At 48.8% G+C, this 17,527-nt stretch overlaps 1 protein-coding gene across 1 annotated transcript in view; it reads left to right on the top strand.

Moving 5' to 3' along the window:
- The first annotated feature begins 908 nt into the window (after window positions 1-908).
- Window positions 909-17,527, top strand: part of INPP5D (inositol polyphosphate-5-phosphatase D) — a 153,674-nt gene continuing 137,055 nt past the window's right edge. Inside the window, exon 1 of the mRNA XM_045367920.2 lies at window positions 909-1,179. Within this exon, the coding sequence (XP_045223855.2) occupies window positions 1,037-1,179 (143 nt within the window). The 5' untranslated portion in view covers window positions 909-1,036. The remainder of the gene's footprint in view (window positions 1,180-17,527) is intronic.

Below are 17,527 nucleotides of genomic sequence, written 5' to 3' on the forward strand. Positions count from 1 at the left end.
ATGCCCAGCCTTGGAGGAGGTACAGTCTGACCAGTCACCCCGACTGCTGAGATGCAGGACTCAGGACCCCGTGTTATCCTTGGCCAGGCGGCCAGCCTGCCCTGTGGGGCTTTGGGGTTCTCCTCTCCGAGCTTGTTTCCCCAGCATCCTGGAGAAGCCCAGAGAAAAAGTCAGCCTGTGTTCCCACTGTAAATGGTCCACATCCCCTCCAAGCTCCCTTTGTGTGTCTCCAAGCTGGACTGCAGGGATAAGAGCTGTGCTGCCCGTGCAGCATCCACCGGCCCCTGGGAATGAGGGGAATGCAGTCACAGAGCCGTCACTTGGACCTCGGCACCCTCGGCTGGTGGTGGCCAAGGTCTCCCAGCACCCAGGCCGCTGGGAGTCTCTAAAGGGGAGTGGTGGGGCTTGACTGTCCCCTCCCCCTCAAGTTTGCTCTGTCCTGGGCAGGCTGTAGTCCCAGTTGAGAAGCTGTGCCCCCTTGGGTGTTTTAGGGGTTCAGGATGGGCGTTGAAAAGCCCTGGGGGAGAGCAGAAGGCTCAGGGACCTGTCTAGGGCGTGGCATCCCATGTGGGCGTCAGCATGGCCGCAGAAGAACCACTCTTCAGGCCCACCCATGCCTGCTAGGCCATGCTTCTTCAGAAGTGGCCACGACTCTCCTGACGTCTCCAGAGCTGGTCATTCTGCCCAGTGGGACTTCAGCTGTCCCTGGACACTTCACTTGTAGGCTGCGACCTGTTGCCAGGAAGGAGAGGGCCGGTGAAGGAGCCGCAGTAGCCGTGGCGGGGTGTGGGGGACGGTGGATGGCCAGGGCTTCCCCCCGCCCTCTCTCGCTTGGTTTCTGTAATGAGGAAGTTCTCCGCCGCTCAGTTTCCTTTCCCTCGCTGAGCGCCTGAAACAGGAAGTCAGCCAGTTAAGCTGGTGGCAGCAGCCGAGGCCACCAAGAGGCAACAGGCGGCAGGTTACAGCAGAGGGGCCTCCGCTCCCCTCGGTGGCGTGTGGGTCCTGGGGTTGCCCGCTGGCCCGGCCGAGGAGGCCCATGCCCACCATGGTCCCCTGCTGGAACCACGGCAATATCACCCGCTCCAAGGCGGAGGAGCTGCTCTCCAGGACGGGCAAGGATGGGAGCTTCCTCGTGCGTGCCAGCGAGTCCATCTCCCGGGCATACGCGCTCTGCGTGCTGTGAGTACAACCTGCTCCGTCCCCGGGCACAGAGATGACAGAGAGGCTTAGAGGGGGCCCAGCACTGGGATGGGTTGTTCTTATGTCACAGGACAAAGTGATCTGCCATGCACACTTCCCCGCCACCCTGTCATGGACCTTGTCCTTGGACCTTGGCCTTGGAGTTCAGAGAGCTGGTCTCGTGGCAGATTTTGCAGCCTTGGAGCTGTCAGAACCACTCCGAGGCCTGATCTTACACCCCAGCTTCCCATGAGCTGTGTGGTGCCCGGGGCTTCCTTGAAGTCTGGGGAACGAGAGAACGAGTTTGGGCTTTTTGAACCAGGAGGAAGCTCAGGGCTCCTTGGAGGTGGGTGTGTTAGAGATCAGTTCAAAGATGCCCAGCTCAGAAACCCTGAGAAGAGCAAAGGTGGCAAGGGGGACCCTTCCTGGAGCACCCAGGCTTTGGGACCCTGGAGGCAGCTGTTGTTCGGCGAGCCAAGCATATGGGCTGAGTTTAATCAAGAAAGGACTTTCCGTTCGCTCACCACTACCACGAGCGAGCAGCCTCTTCTCTGTCTCCTGAGCACTCGGCTGTGACCGCTGCCCACCCCCACCCCTCAATTTGGGTCTCTGTCACCATCAACTCCTCCCACTGCCCGGCTGGGGATGTTACTGAATGTGCCAGCTGTGCTAGCAATGGAGGAACCAGCCACTTGCTGAAGGTTCCTTTCTAAAACCCCCTTCCTGTCCAGTGTCTGAAGGAGGCCCTTGCCCTGCAGCTCTTGGTCTAATCATTTTGCCGAGGCCTCGGGCAGTGCCAGGGTGTAGTCAGGGAAGGGTATGTCCACCCGAACATCTCCAGTAGCATCCCCGGGCTAGCAGAAATGTTCCCCCAAGCGGAGAGGGCCTTGCCCTTCTTCAGGCAGGAGGGGAAGTGGGTGATGAACCCAGACCTGTTTTGAATACTGACTCACAGCTGGGGCCTGCTGTGCTAAGCATTTGTTAGCCCATTTCATCCTCACCACAACCTGAAGTGAAGGTCCTGTCAAAAGCCCCACTTTGCAGATGAGAAATCTGAGGCCCTGGCAGTTAAGTGAGTGACAACAGTCAAAGCCATGGCCATCTGCCCCCAGAGGCTGCAGCTGAGACCAGCAGCCTGTGGCCCGACCTCTCCTGCTCCCAGTCTAGCGGGGCATGCATGTAGCCTTGTGGGGCTGGAGGCAGAAGCAAGGGCAGCCGGAGTGTTTACAGGGTCGGCTGGGGCACTGGAAGCCAACCCAGGCTCACAGCTGGTCGCTGGCCTGTGCTGACAGTCTGCAGCCCCACCTCCAAGACTGGCTTCCTGTGCCCCCTCTCTCATGCCTCAGGGGAAGGAACGCAGGCCCAGGCTGCCTGGACTTCCCCAGTGGGGACCTGCTGCTGCCGGGGCCTTAGAAGGGGCAGGAAGATTCTCTTAGGCATCTCACAAGCCCAGTCTGACTCCACCCGGCCCATGTGGATTATTTGGATTTCTCTCCTGGCCCAGTGGGATCTTGTCCTGGCTGCTTGGTGTTGGCTGAGCCGAGGGCTTCCAGGGCCCCATCTCATTAACCTTCAATGCAGCTCTTTGACCAGGGCTTTGTGGTTGCTCAAGTTACAGACATGGGATGTGGGTCTCTCTGACTCCAAGCTGTGAGCATCTTAATGTCTAGGATCAGCCTGAGCCAGAGTCAGAGCTGGAAAGGTCTTGGAAAAGCTCTGGTGCAACAGCCCTGGCTTTTCAGGGGGTAGACAGAGTGCAGAGAGCCTGAGGCCTTTGTCCACCATGCTGGCTGGGGGCAAAACTGCTGGCTTCCAGGCCAGTTCCCGTATTCCTTCCTCCACCTCTTCTCTCGGAACCCTTGTCTGCACTGAGTTACTCTCAGAGTCATGACAGGTGTGCAGTGTCTGCTCCTTAGAAAGGGACCTGTGGTGCCCACAGATGTCCACTATCCTCTTAGCCAAAGCCTCATCAGCCTCCTATCCTGAGGCTGCTGGGTTGCAAACACCAGGAGCCCCACCCCTTGGCCAGACAAACCCTGGGCTCAGGGTTCCCCTTTCTCCTCTGCTCAGCGTAGGAAGCTTCCGTTCCTGCAGGGTCAGGCTCCACTGTAGGCTGTGGGACGCGATGGACCTGTAGACTTTCCACACATCTGCAGGCTTCATGTGGCTGCTACCCTGGATTTTGCCAATTACGGAGATTTTAAAACTAAAAAGTAATTAAATGAATGATAACAAACTGTCATCCTCCAACATCTCATTTCTTGAAAGAAAGCAGCCTTTGACACCAAAAAAGGCAGGAAGGGCATACAAAAAAAAAAAAAAAAAAAAAAAAAGACCAGTCATTTAAAGCAAAGAGATTGAACTTCTTGAAAAACAAACCCCACCACCCCCTAGTTTTCTCTGTTCCCTGCGGAGTGGCCGCAGCCTGCTGGACATGGCAAAGGCAGGCAGCCCCAGGCTGAGGGGTGTGCAGGGCAGCTGGGTTTATCTGCAGCTGCAGAAGTAGCAGCATTTGCTCCCCAGCCCTGGAAACCTGGAGCCACCCTGCTCTAGAAGTGACTGCAGAAGGAAGCCACACGCGCACCCTCCTGCCCTAGCAAAGTCCATGGGAAAAGTATACATGCCCCATGGCCCCTCAGATCCCCCAGGTGCCCCGACCTCATCCTGCCTGGGCCCCAGTGGCGTTCCCTCCCAGGCCTCCCCTGGTGGGCAAGGGGACGACGGCCGGAGTCTCCACCTGATGGTTTGGGCAAGTGTGCCTTGGGTGTCGGAAGCAGAGCAACCTCACCAGGGAGGGGCCTTTGCCCTCAGGAAAGAGGACAGGATTTGACTATGTAAATGGACTTGAGCGGGGGTTGGACATCAAAAGACAGGGCTGCAATTCAGTGCCACCACGTGACTTAGGAGTGCACATTCTGCCCACACCCAGCAAACCCTGCATTTCCTCGAGAGAGGTCAGCCCCGTCACCTACCACTGGGCAGGAAAGCTTTGATCTCACCTCAGCAGCTCGGAAAGCCCTGCTTGACGGGGCGTCTGGGGCTCCATCTCGGGGCACAGAGAGTTGCGGCGGGAAGATGCAGTTGGCTGCTTGGTTTGAGTCCAACTCCGCCGTCTTGCAGCCAGGGGCTCTTCTAAGCAGGGCCTATGTCATCCCCACCTGGTCCCCACTCAAATCCCCCACAGAGTTGGCCCTGCTCTGGGGAGAGTCTGTGGGTGCCTTGAGGGGGACGTTGGGTGCATTGTGGATGGGAGACATTAACAGCTGTCAGGCTCATGCCCTCTCCTGCCATGCAAGGGCCAGCACACCTGGCAGGGCCTCATGCTGCAAAGAAGAGATGCCTTGGGAATGGGGTCAGTCAATGTAAGGTCCATGGGCCGGCTGAGCCAGCATCCCCTTACGCAATCTGCACAGGCAAAGCTGATCAAAGGCCCAACATCAAGATACACGCTGCCCTCTCTGCAGGAGCAGCCGGGGCCCAGGACTGGGCCTAGGTGGCCAGCTCAGCTGGCTGCCATCCAGCCTGGAGCAGCCCAGGAGGGTGGCATTCCCACCCAGCCACTCCAGAGAGAGGGGCTTCTCTCATGGGGGAGGCGAAGGCACGTGGCTGCCTTTGGCTCAGAAACCAATACCTGGTCTGGCCACAGCTGACTGTGGTTTTGGTTTCCCTCCACACGTGGCCGTCCACATGCCACCCAGGCACCATGGCAGGGTCCGGCTCACCCCTTTCCGGGGGCAGTGTAGACAGTGCACCAGACAGTCCTGGACCCAGTGGCTTCACCTACACCACAAGAAAGAGGGGAAAGCCCGAGAGGGATGTCTGTTGGCCTCGAGGGGCTTGTTACACTGTTTCTTCTGCACATGTTGAGTGCCTTCTCCGAGGGGAATTTTGTCGAACAGAGCACACCCTAAACCTTGCTCCGCTAACAGAAGGTTGTTACCAACCTGCTCTGCCTAACAACAGCAGGCAACTTCCAAAGAGCTATGTGCCAGGCACCATTCGAGGCTTATATTGACTCGTTTGATGTCCACGAAGACCTTCAAAAGAAGTCCTATTATCCCCACTTTACAGATGGGGAAACTGAGGCACAGAGTGGTTTATGGAACAGGCCTAGTTTACAGGACTAACAAGTAACAGAGCCAGGACTTGCACGTATGCTCTTCCTGGAAGCGAGACACAGAGACCATAAGGTGTCCTGTGTGGGGCGGGGAAAAGCCTGGAGAGGGAACTCCTGGTGATGGAGTCACAAAGAAGGGGCTTGGGAGGGCAGAACTCCTAACCTCAAAGAGTCCAACAGAGGTGGAAAGCTGTGGTATGAGCGGTGGCTAAGTCCCCCTTTTGAAGCTTCAGTAAAATAGACACTGTTAATTATTTTTGTGCAAATGCAACAAGGCACTATTTTTCATACCTGATATTGACAGTCAGTGGGAAAAAATGCTGGCTCAGGCAGTAGCCAGAACTACTGACATCTGGTTCACACCAGAAAGCAGGCCAAGGGGCTTTGTCCAAGGCTGACTGTGCCGAGTTCTCTCTCTGTATGCAAGACCAGGAAGGGGTGATGTGCCCTGGAAGGCCTATGTATTTCACTCACTAACTGTACCTTCCATGTGAAGTGATGCAGAGCAAGCATGTTAAAACGGAGTCTCTCCAGGGTTTCTGTACCTATACTCAGCCCCCCAGAAAAGTCCTTTCGGGTCCAGAAATAGGCTCCAGCTTTGGTGCTTTGCATGTTTGTCTACCTGGTAGGTCAAATTCATAAATTCATGAACACAATCAGCACTTATTGTGGGTTTTCTTTTCTTTTTTTTTTTTTTTTGACAGAGTCTTGCTCTGTCGCCCAGGCTGGAGCGCAGTGGTGCAATCTTGGCTCACTGCAACCTCTGCCTCCCAGGTTCAAGCGATTCTCCTACCTCAGCCTCCCAAGCAGTTGGGATTACAGGTGCCTGCCACCACGCGGGGCTAATTTTTTTCTTTTTATCTTAACCTTAGGTGATCTGGCCTCTTCGGCCTCCCAAAGTGCTGAGATTACAGGCATGAGCCACTTTACCCAGCCTTTTTCTTCCTTCCTTCCTTCCTTCCTTCCTTCCTTCCTTCCTTCCTTCCTTCCTTCCTTCCTTCCTTCCCTTCTTTTCTTTCTTTCTCTCTCTCTCTCTTTCTTTCTTTCTTTTTTGAGACAGAGTCTTGCTCTGTCACACAGGCTGAAGTGCAGTGGCGTGATCTTGGCTCACTGCAACCTCCACCTCCAAGATTCAAGCAATTCTTCTGCCTCAGCTTCCCAAGTAGCTGGGATTACAGGAACCCGCCACCACATCCGGCTAATTTTTGTATTTTTAGTAGAGATAGAGTTTTACCATGCTGGCCAGGCTGGTCTCGAACTCCTGACCTCGTGATCCACCTGCCTTGGCCTCCGAAAGTGCTGGGATTACAGGTGTGAGCCACCGCACCTGGCCTTATTTATTTATTTATTTATTTATTTATTTATTTATTTGAGACAGGATCTCACGCTGTTGCCCAGGTTGGAGTGCAGTGGCACAGTCACGGCTCACTGCAGCCTCGCTTGATCAAGCGATCCTCCTGCCTCAGCTTCCTGAGTAGCTGGGATTCCAGGTGCAAGTCACCAAGCCTGGCTAACCTTTTTTATGTAGAGACAGGGTTTTGCTATGTTGCCCACGCTGGTCCCTAACTCCTGGAGTCAAGTCAGTCTCCCACCTTGGCCCCCCGAAGTGCTGGCATTACAAGTGTGAGCCACTGCATGCAGCTTCACATCAGCATTTCTCAATTGGTGCCATCTCCCTGCACACGAACCCTTGCGTCATGACGACATGTAGTCCTTGCAGCCAGGCCTTTCTCCCCACCCCAGACGTAGAGTGAGAGGAGCTCTGCTCTTCCCTCTATAATTCGTACCATGTTGTGTACTCCTGAGGAGCGCGGCTCTGTGGTCGGCTGGCTGTGGTGTGCTGCATTTGCAAATGCTAACCTTCCTGTGCCAACCCCGCCTCTTCACGGGTGGAGTGACGATGACAAGGCCAAAGCCCACTCATTGGGTTATTTTTACAAATTGAAGTATAATCCATATTCTATACAATCACCCTTTCTATGGTGTACAATTCTTAATTTTTTTTTTTTTTTCCGAGACAGAGTCTTGCTCTGTTGCCCAGGCTGGAGTGCAGAGTGGCGCGATCTCAGTGCACTGCAGCCTCTGCCTCCCGGGTTCAAGCAATTCTCCTGCCTCAGCCTCCCAAGTAGCTGGTATCATAGGCACACACCACCATGCCCGGCTAATTTTTTTTTTTTTTTCTTTTTGAGACAGAATCTCACCGTTGTTGCCCAGGCTGGAATGCAGTGGTGTGGTCTCGGTTCACTGTAACCTCTGCCTCCTGAGTTCAAGCAGTCCTCTGCCTCAGCTTCCGAAATAGCTGGGATTACAGGTGCCTACCACCACACCCAGCTAATTTTTGTATTTTTAGTAGAGATGAGGTTTCACCATGTTGGCCAGACTGGTCTCGAACTCCTGACCTCAGGTAATCTGTCCACGTCGGCCTCCCAAAATGCTAGGATCACAGGCGTCGGCCACCATGCTCAGCCCTGGTGTACAATTCTTTATCGTGTTTTTAGTGCATTCACAATGTTATGAAACCAACACCACTGTCTCATTCAAGGACATTCTCAATACCTCAGAAAGAAACCCTGTACCCATTGCAGTCACTCCCTATTCCGTCTCCACCCAACCCCTGGCAACAACTAAATGACTTTTTGTCTACGGATTTATTTCTTTTCCGGATGTTTCATAACTGGAAGCATACGACATGTGGATTTTGGGGTCAGCTTCTTTCACTGAGCACAATGCTCTCAGGCTTCATCTGTGTTGCAGCGTGAATCATTCCTCTCCAGGGCTGACTAATGAGCCACTGTATTGAAAGAACCACATTCTGTTTATCCATTCATCAATTGACAGGCATTTGGGTTGTTTCCACTTTTGGGCTATAATGAATAATGCTGTGACGAACACTCACATACAAGGTTTTGTGCAAACATATATTTTCAACATTCTTGGGTACATATCTAGGAGCAGAATTGCTGGGTCATTTAAGTCTAACATTTTGAGGAACTGCTAAACTGCTTTCCTTGGTGGATCCGCCATTTTGCCTTCCTACCAGCAATGTCTGAGGGTTCCCACGTCTCCACTTTCTTATCAGCACTTGTTATTGTCTTTTTTATTATAGCCATCCTAGTGGGCGTGAAGGGACATCTTATTGTGGTTTTAATTTGCATTTCTCTAATGGTTAATGATGCCAAACCTGTTTTCTCATGCTTAATGGCCATTCGTATTTGGAGAAACGTCAATTCAGATCCTTTGCACATTTAGAAAACAGGGTTGTTTGTCTTTTCCTTGTTTCATTGGGTTATTGAGAGGATAAAATGGAAAGATGTGAATGACATTTATAGTCCAAGGCCAGGCATGTGGTAAGCACCCACCGAATGCTTCGAACACATAAAAATCATGCTGGTGCTGGGCAAGGTGGCTCATGCCTGTAATCCCAGCACTTTGGGAGGCCAAGGTGGGTGGATCACCTGAGGTCGGGAGTTTGAGACCAGCCTGACCAACATGGAGAAATCCTATCTCTACTACAAATACAAAACTTAGCTGGGGATGGTGGCGCGTGCCTGTAATTCCAGCTACTCAGGAGGCTGAGGCAGGAGAATTGCTTGAACCTGGGAGACGGAGGTTGCGGTGAACTGAGATGGTGCCCTTGCACTCCAGCCTGGGCGACAAGAGCGAAACTCCGTCTCAAAAAGAAAAAAAAATCATGCTGGTGATCAGGCGTGGTGGTTCACACCTGTAATCCCAGTACTTTGGGAGGCCGAGGCAGGTGGATGACGAGGTCAGGAGTTTGAGACCAGCCTGGCCAACACAGTGAAACCCTGTCTCTACTAAAAATACAAAAAAATTAGCTGGGCATGGTGGCGGGTGCCTGTAATCCCAGCTACTTGGGAGACTGTGGCAGGAGAATTGCCTGAACCCAGGAGGTGGAGCTTGCGGTGAGCCGAGATCGTGCCCCTGCACTCCAGCCTGGGCGACAGAGATAGACTCTGTCTAAAAAAAACAAAAAACAAAAAACATGCTGGCAATTAGTCTTTATGAGCTAAAAGTGACTAGTGACATCTCAGAAGCAGAGGAGTACAGGGCCACTCTGTGAAGAACATTCCACACAGAGGAGAGAGGAGAATGGGGACAGAGGATCGCTTCGGAAACTTCCTGGAGGCCTCCGGGGGATGCTAAGCTGTCACTTGAGGCCTCCTCAGAGGAAGCACTCGGAGAGATGGAAGCAGGAAGAGGACTGAGTGACGCCCCTGTGACTGCGGCTGCTGGGGCCAGGCTGGGAGCCTGGAAGCTGGCAGGAGGAAGAGATGGGGACACAGAGGAACGCGGAGTGAAACCAGGGGCAATGAACATGACATCAGGAAGAAAGGCAGGCATCTGAAGACCACTAGGCTCCAATTGTGGGGGTCAGTGCAGAGGGAACTGAAGTCCTGGGGCTGAGGACGATGGAAGGAGCACAGCGTGTTCCATGACGGGAGGACTCAGGGTTGACAGCTGTGGCAGCATGTGAGGACCAGATTCTCTCCCCTGCTCACTTCACGCTCCCAGTGTCCCCTTTCATTAGAAAAACACCATATTAACAAGTGCAGGCCCCTAACAGTTTGGGGTCAATACTTATCGTAAACAACCCCAGGGAGGGCTGGCCCCGAGAGATCAGCTGGGAGCTCCCCAGAGCAGAGAGGCTTGCTGGGCCACACAGCTGTCAGTGGCAATGGAGAAACAAATCTGATAAACAACGACGTCCTGTTCTTTAGAGTAACTTTAAAAAATGGTATTTATACAAAGCACAGAAAGTACACAGCAAAAAGCAGAAAAGTAACCAGCCCATCACTGAGACACTAGCATAAACATTGTTCGTTCGCTGGTGTAGCTGCTTCTTCTCTCTGCCTCCCCGTGTGTATGTAATTTCCATTTTGTGTATACATGTATTACATGTATACGTATAATTTTAGTCTGAGATTGCTGGCAGCATTAGCATTTTCCCATTTAGTTAGATTTTCTTCCTAATGATCATATTTAATGGATGTATAAGATTCTATTATGTGGCCGGGCGCGGTGGCTCAAGCCTGTAATCCCAGCACTTTGGGAGGCCGAGACGGGCGGATCACGAGGTCGGGAGATCGAGACCATCCTGGCTAACATGGTGAAACCCCGTCTCTACTAAAAATACAAAAAACTAGCCGGGCGAGGTGGCGGGCGCCTGTAGTCCCAGCTACTTGGGAGGCTGAGGCAGGAGAATGGCGTAAACCCGGGAGGCGGAGCTTGCAGTGAGCTGAGATCCGGCCACTGCACTCCAGCCTGGACGACAGAGCGAGACTCTGTCTCAAAAAAAAAAAAAAAAAAAAGATTCTATTATGTGATGTGCCATACTTTATGAAATGATTCTTCTATTGTCAGATATTTAAGTTTTCAACAGCATTTTGTTGTTATAAATATGACTGATGAAGGTCTTTGTGAAGAAATATTATAAACATGTCTGGTTATAGATTCCCAGGAGTGGAATTACTAGGTCAAGGGACAGGAATATTTTTAAGGCTCTTGATGCAGAATGATACATTGCTTTCCAGAAATATTGTTCCATGTATGCACCAGTAAGTTGTACAAGAGAGTGTCTACCTCATTCTAACCTTCCTATTCTGAATATTTTCATTTCAAAACATATTACGTTGCAAGGTGAAGGTGGTGAATGTTCGTTTTGATTTGCATTTGATTGTGGTCATGTTGAACTTATTTGATAGAGTGATTGACGTTCACAATCCCTCTTTCGTGAATGGTCTGTTCAATTCTCTTTGCCATTTTTCTATTGAAGCTATCATTTTTCTGTTATCTACTTGCACAAGTTTATATCACACTTGTTGCAAATATTTTTATTGTGATTTTCCTTTAAGTTTTATGATTTTTTGACATTCAGGGATTGTAAATTTTTATATAGTGAAGTCTATCAGTCTTTTCCTTTTTTCTCCCTTTGCTTTTCAATGCAGAGAATCCCTCTGCACACAGAAATTCACTCGTGCAAGGCAGGTGGGTTAGGACAGAGCCTTTGGAGCTAAGAGACTTGGGCTAAGGATTCAGCAGTTTTTTTTTGTTTTGTTTTTTGTTTTGTTTTGTTTTCGAGATGAAGTCTCAGTCTGTTGCCCAGGCTGGAGTGCAATGGCGTGATCTTGGCTCACTGCAAACCTCTGCCTCCCAGGTTCAAGCAATTCTTCTGCCTCAGTCTCCCAAGTAGCTGGGATTACAGGCGCCCACCACCATGCCTAGCTAATTTTTGTATTTTTTAGTAGAGATGGGGTTTCACCATATTGGCCAGGCTGGTCTCAAACTCCTGACCTTGTGATCTGCCTGCCTCAGCCTCCCAAAGTGCTGGAATTACAGGCATGAGCCACCACGCCTGGCCAGGATCCAGCAGTTTATTTAATTCCACTGGGCCTTGGTTCCTCATTTGAAAACCAGGACTAAGAATACCTATGTGGCAATGTTGTGGGGCGGATTGGATGGAAAATATGTATCACATTTTTAGCACAGCACTTGGTAAAAACAAATGAAGCAGTCCTATGGGTTTTTCACTTTTGGTTTTGTTTGTTTGTATGTTTTGCACTGAACCATTTAATCTCTCTGGAATTAATTTAATAAATGATGTAAGATACAGATTTAGGCTGGGCACAGTGGCTCACACCTGTAATTGCAGCACTTTGGGAGGCCGAGGCCACTGAATCACCAGAGGTCAGGAAATCGAGACCATCCTGGCCAAGATAGCGAAATCCTGTCTCTACTAAAAATTAAAAAAAAGAAATAGCTGGGCATGGTGGTGTGCACCTGTAGTTCCAGCTACCTGGGAGGCTGAGGTGGGAGAATTGCTTGAACCCAGGAAGCAGAGGTTGCAGTGAGCCAAGATTGTGCCACTGCACTCCAGCCTGGGCCACAGAGTGAGACTCTGCCTCAAAAATAGGAAAAAAAAAAAAAAAAAAAAAAAAAAAGATTTATGTGTATTTTTCTCAACTAATCATCTTTCCCAAAACCTCTTACTGAATAACATTCCTTTGCCATTTGGGGTTCCTCTTTTATCATATTTTAAGTCATATATCTTTCTTTGTGTTTATACTCTGTTCCGTGTATATCTGCTTTTCTTTCACCAATATCATAACAAGTATACCACCTAATTTTATAAAATACTTTATTATAGGTGATTTTCATATCTATTCTTCCAGGTGAACCAGCTAATAATATTGCCAATTTGGAGACAACTACTATTGGGACTTTGATTGGAATTGCACAAAATCCATAATATAGCTTGTGTAAATTGACATTTTAGTAATATTCAGTCTTAACAAATATAGTTGTCCTTATCATTTTAAATTTTGTAATTTTCTTCATATAGATCCTGCATATTTATTGTTATAATTTCTTCTGATTATTTTATACTCTTATTACTGTTGTGAATACATTTTCCCCTACATTTCATTATAACTGATAACATACAGGGAAGTTATGGATTTTATAAATTCATCTTTTATTCTGTCACTTTACTCACTCCTCATCATTTCAAATTGTTTTTTTGGTTGCTTCTCCGGGATTTTCTTGTTTGACTCTCATTTCATCTATAAATTACCATCGTTTTGTGGTGTACTTTCCAAATACTTATGACACTTATTCAGATTTCATAACTTATTGCATGGGCCAGTATTTCTAAAACACTACAGTGGGGAATATTAGAAAAAGAAAACATCCACCTCAAGGAGACATACTGTGAGAATTACCATGGACCACCTGGGAAGGGCATGGGATAGCCTCTGTCACCTAGTTACCACTTGATAAAAGGTAATTGTTGCTGCTCATCATGTCCAAGAAGAAGTAATCTTCTTCTAGTTTTACAAAGAGTTCTGAAGGACTGAGTATTTAATTTTTATCAAATGCCTTTTTAATATCTATTGTGATGATTATATTATATCCCTTATTTCATTTACTGGTAAAATAGCTTAATTTTATATATTTATATTTTGGTATATATATTAAACAATTTTGCATGATTACAACTAACTATTCTTGATACAATACTTTTTTATGGTACTCTGAAACTTATTTAGGATTTTTATATATGTATTCATACTTGAGGTTGATTTATCTGATTTTGGTTATGTTATGGTTTTAAGAGTCATGTATATTTTACAAAATATTCTGGAGGCATTTATGTAGCATAATTATTATCTGATTTTTGAAATACTTAAAAAAATGTTGGTAAAACCACTTCTTCTCAAGGCCATTTATAATTCTTTAATATTTACTTCAATTTATTCTTTAGTATTGAATTGGTCTTGTTTTCTATTTCCTCCCATGTCACTTCTGTTAAGTTACATGTAATTTTCAGAGAACAATCTATTCGTTGAGATTTTCAAAATTTCTGGCAAACAATCATGCATAGTTTTGTATAACTGTAAGGTTTCTCTTTTACTGTGGCCATCTTCATTTTCTCATTTCTAACTGTTGGTGGTGCCCAGGGTCCTGGCAAGAAATAGATGGCATGTTCAACAGGGGTGATAAAGGCAGGAATGGCAAGGCAGCTAGTGGCTGGCACCCTCAGGATCTATTCCCACCCCTGAGCTGAAGAGGCAGGGGCCAGAGCTGTGTCACCAGAACCTGGCAGGGCTGCAGCTAGGAGACTCCAAAAGTGGAGCTCTGTCCCCTGCAGCAGGCAGGGTGGGGTCAGTGGAACAAATCCACCCATCCCCCCAACCCCACTCACCCTGCCGGTGCCTCCCTTCAGCCAAACCTGGGTGAAGCAGCCCCCGGAGATTTGCTGGCTGCACAGGGCAGGTGGAAAAGGGTAGGGAGTGGGTCTCACTGGGGGAGGGGAGGCAGGGGGAGGCTGCCCAGCTCACTTGCATTTGTTTCTTTCCTCTATTCTGTTTGTCACAGGTTTGTCCATTTAATCTCCTACTTTTCAAGTGACAGGCTCTTAGGTTGGTGTATCTCTTCTGCTTTTTGTTTTCATATTCTAAAAAATGATCTCTGGACCGGACACAGTGGCTCACGCCTGTAATCCCAGCACTTTGGGAAACTGAAGCGGATCACCTGAAGTCAGGAGTTCAAGACCAGCCTGGCCAACATGGTGAAACTCTGTCTCGACTAAAAGTACAAAAATTAGCCAAGCATGGTGGTGGGTACTTTAATCCCAGCTACTCAAGAGGCTGAGGCAGGAGAATAGCTTGAACCCAGGAGGCAGAGGTTGCAGTGAGCCGAGATCGTGCCATTGCACTCCAACCTGGGCAACAAGAGTGAAACTCGATCTCAAAAAAAAAAAAAGGAAAAAAAAAAAACCTCTGTCTTTTCAGGAAGCCCTGTTGCATCTGCAGGACTCAGATCCGTTTCTGTATTTCTCTTCTTCCCTCTCTTTTTAAAATCTCTGTCTTTTCCTCTAGTACCACTTTCTTGAGTGTGTCTTTTTCCTCGTTCACTTTCTCCAATCCATAGCTGCTATTTCCTGCCTCTGTCGTGTGTTAAATTCTGACTCTAAAGTCCCGGCTGTTCCCTAACAGTCAGTTTTCTTTATCTCAGTTTGCTTGATTTTCACGATCGATGCCTCCAATTTCTGATATGCAGTGGTCTCTCTAGTCTTCCTGAGTTCATGAATCAGACTTGTCCAGAATGTATTTTTATCAGTGATTATATTTAAGATGGAAGTAACTCCTTGGAGTCCTTAGGAAAATGCCCTTTTCTGAGTGGTGACATGTATTCATAGGTCAGGTGATTTTTGTTTTCTGACAAAGAACTGTCAAGAACAATTGGATCAGATTTGTTCAGAGTGGGTTAAAACGACTGCCACGGATGGGGGTGGGAGATGCCAATTCAAGATCCAGCTGGTGGTGGGGCCAGAGATGAGGGTGTGGTGAGACACACAGAGGATGGGCTCCCTCCGGGGGCAAGGAGGAGGTGCCTCATACCTAGGTCTTGGCTTTGAGTAGCTGTCGGACAAGGAATAGCCCGCTGGACCCCCAAGCTGTTGTGGGGGTGCTCAGCCGGCTCCCAATAATCCTTGGCCACCCTCACCTCCATCTCTCACCTCCTGGCCAGCTGAGCTACCTGCTAATGCTTTCTCCCTCCTGGAGGGGCCCAGGTTAGCAAGAAATGGCCTCTTTTAATTCATCAACTTTTGCTTTCTCTCTGGCTGCAATTCTTCAAGGTTTGGAGTTGCGAATGGTGAACACCTTGTTTCCCAAGGTTGCCACACATTTTCTTGTCCTTCTACATTGGTGCAAATGGTTTTTTTTGTGTGTGTGTGTTTGTGTGTTTTTTTAATGCAGGGTTTTCCAGCCCCTGTTCTCCCACCCCATCTTGTCCAGAAATCTGCAAAAACACGTCTTAAGAAAATGCAAAAACACAGACAAAAGCATTAGAAATTAGAAATGATATGTAACAAGAGTCACAAAAGGATTTAAAAGCAATTACAGGAGCAGATCAGCAAAGTGAGATAGGAACACAAAGAGGTTCTTGAATTTTATAGTTTGATTCTCTGTCTCTCTGTGGGTCCCTCCATGGTGAAGATGTTCCTGGGCCTGGCTGTCAGTGTTCATTTGGCTAGGAATGGCCATGCAGAGATGCTAAGATTTATCTGAAAGGATCAAACACGATGATGTTTCTTCCTACTTCAACAGGCTTGTCCTCCCGTATTAGAGTAGAACTTCTCGTACCACATCAGGGTTGACCTGGTCTAGGAATGCCCTTCTGCTGAGAGGCACCTTCCTGCCTCTTCTTTGCCTCCATGCTCAGCACAGGGTGGGCACTTGTCATCACCCAGCACCTGTGGGAGTCACATGGTAAACTTGCTGGTAGCCCCCCTTCATTTGGGAATGGAACGATCTCATTTGTTAGCAGAAGGAAGTAATGTTGGGCCCAGTGCTATCCTAACCCAGATCTCCAATGGCAATAATCCTGATCCGATTACTCTGAAAGGCCACCCAGTCACTGGGAGGAGTCTCAACTCAGAGCCAGTGTTAGCATAACAAGGTGTTACCAAATCACCACAAAGAGCTGGGCAAGGGCTGGGCGGGACCCACTGCCCCCAAAGAGCAGTGAGCATGTTTTCCAGGTCATGTTCCAGGGCAGCAATTGCCAAACACTATTTAGTGATGGAATCTTTGCTTTAAACATTTTGCATGTAAGATATTGTGTGTGTATGTGCATGTGTATATACATGTATACATGCATGCATGTTTCATGTATACACATGTATGCATATGTTGTGTGTGCACATGTACGTGTGTGTGTGTATGTATATAGGACCAGAGTGAAGTACGAACTGCTGGTGAGTGGGGGTAGGCCAAGTGAGCACCCCCTTCCACCACCTGGCAGAGCCCCTACACCCATGCAATACAGTTTGGTACTACTGCTCGCCCGATGACTGTGTGTGGCAGGGTTGGTGGGGTGTGTGTTGGGTGGTGCTGTACGTTTTCCCTTTAAGGTTGAAACTGATTCAGCCACGGGAGTCAGAATGTCCAGCCCTGTGCATTGGCTGTGCAGGGTCATTAACATCTGCTGAGATGTTATTGTCTAGCGGGGAATTATCTTCTTCCTATTATACTAGCTTTTGAACTCTGTTTTGGTAACATGGAGCTGTTTCTTTGTTTCAATGTTTCTAGAACATCTTTGAAAAAGCCATAAAGGTTTTTCTGCCGCACTTGATTGAACCAGAAAGGCTTTCCTGTTCTGTGCGACTGCCTCTGACTCTCTCTTCGTGACTATGTTCTTCCTCTCTGTCTACAGGCTGATGTTCTTCCTCTCTGTCTACAGGCTGATGTTCTTCCTCTCTGTCTACAGGCTGATGTTTTTCCTCTCTGTCTACAGGCTGATGTTCTCTCTCTCTGTCTACAGGCTGATGTTCTTCCTCTCTGTCTACAGGCTGATGTTCTTCCTCTCTGTCTACAGGCTGATGTTTTTCCTCTCTGTCTACAGGCTGATGTTCTCTCTCTCTGTCTACAGGCTGATGTTCTTCCTCTCTGTCTACAGGCTGATGTTCTTCCTCTCTGTCTACAGGCTGATGTTCTCTCTCTCTGTCTACAGGCTGATGTTCTTTCTCTCTGTCTACAGGCTGATGTTCTTCCTCTCTGTCTACAGGCTGATGTTCTTCCTCTCTGTCTACAGGCTGATGTTCTTCCTTTCTGTCTACAGGCTGATGTTCTTCCTCTCTGTCTACAGGCTGATGTTCTTCCTCTCTGTCTACAGGCTGATGTTCTTCCTCTCTGTCTACAGGCTGAT

Source organism: Macaca fascicularis, chromosome 12, assembly GCF_037993035.2.
Source record: "Macaca fascicularis isolate 582-1 chromosome 12, T2T-MFA8v1.1".
Classification (NCBI taxonomy): domain Eukaryota; kingdom Metazoa; phylum Chordata; class Mammalia; order Primates; family Cercopithecidae; genus Macaca; species Macaca fascicularis.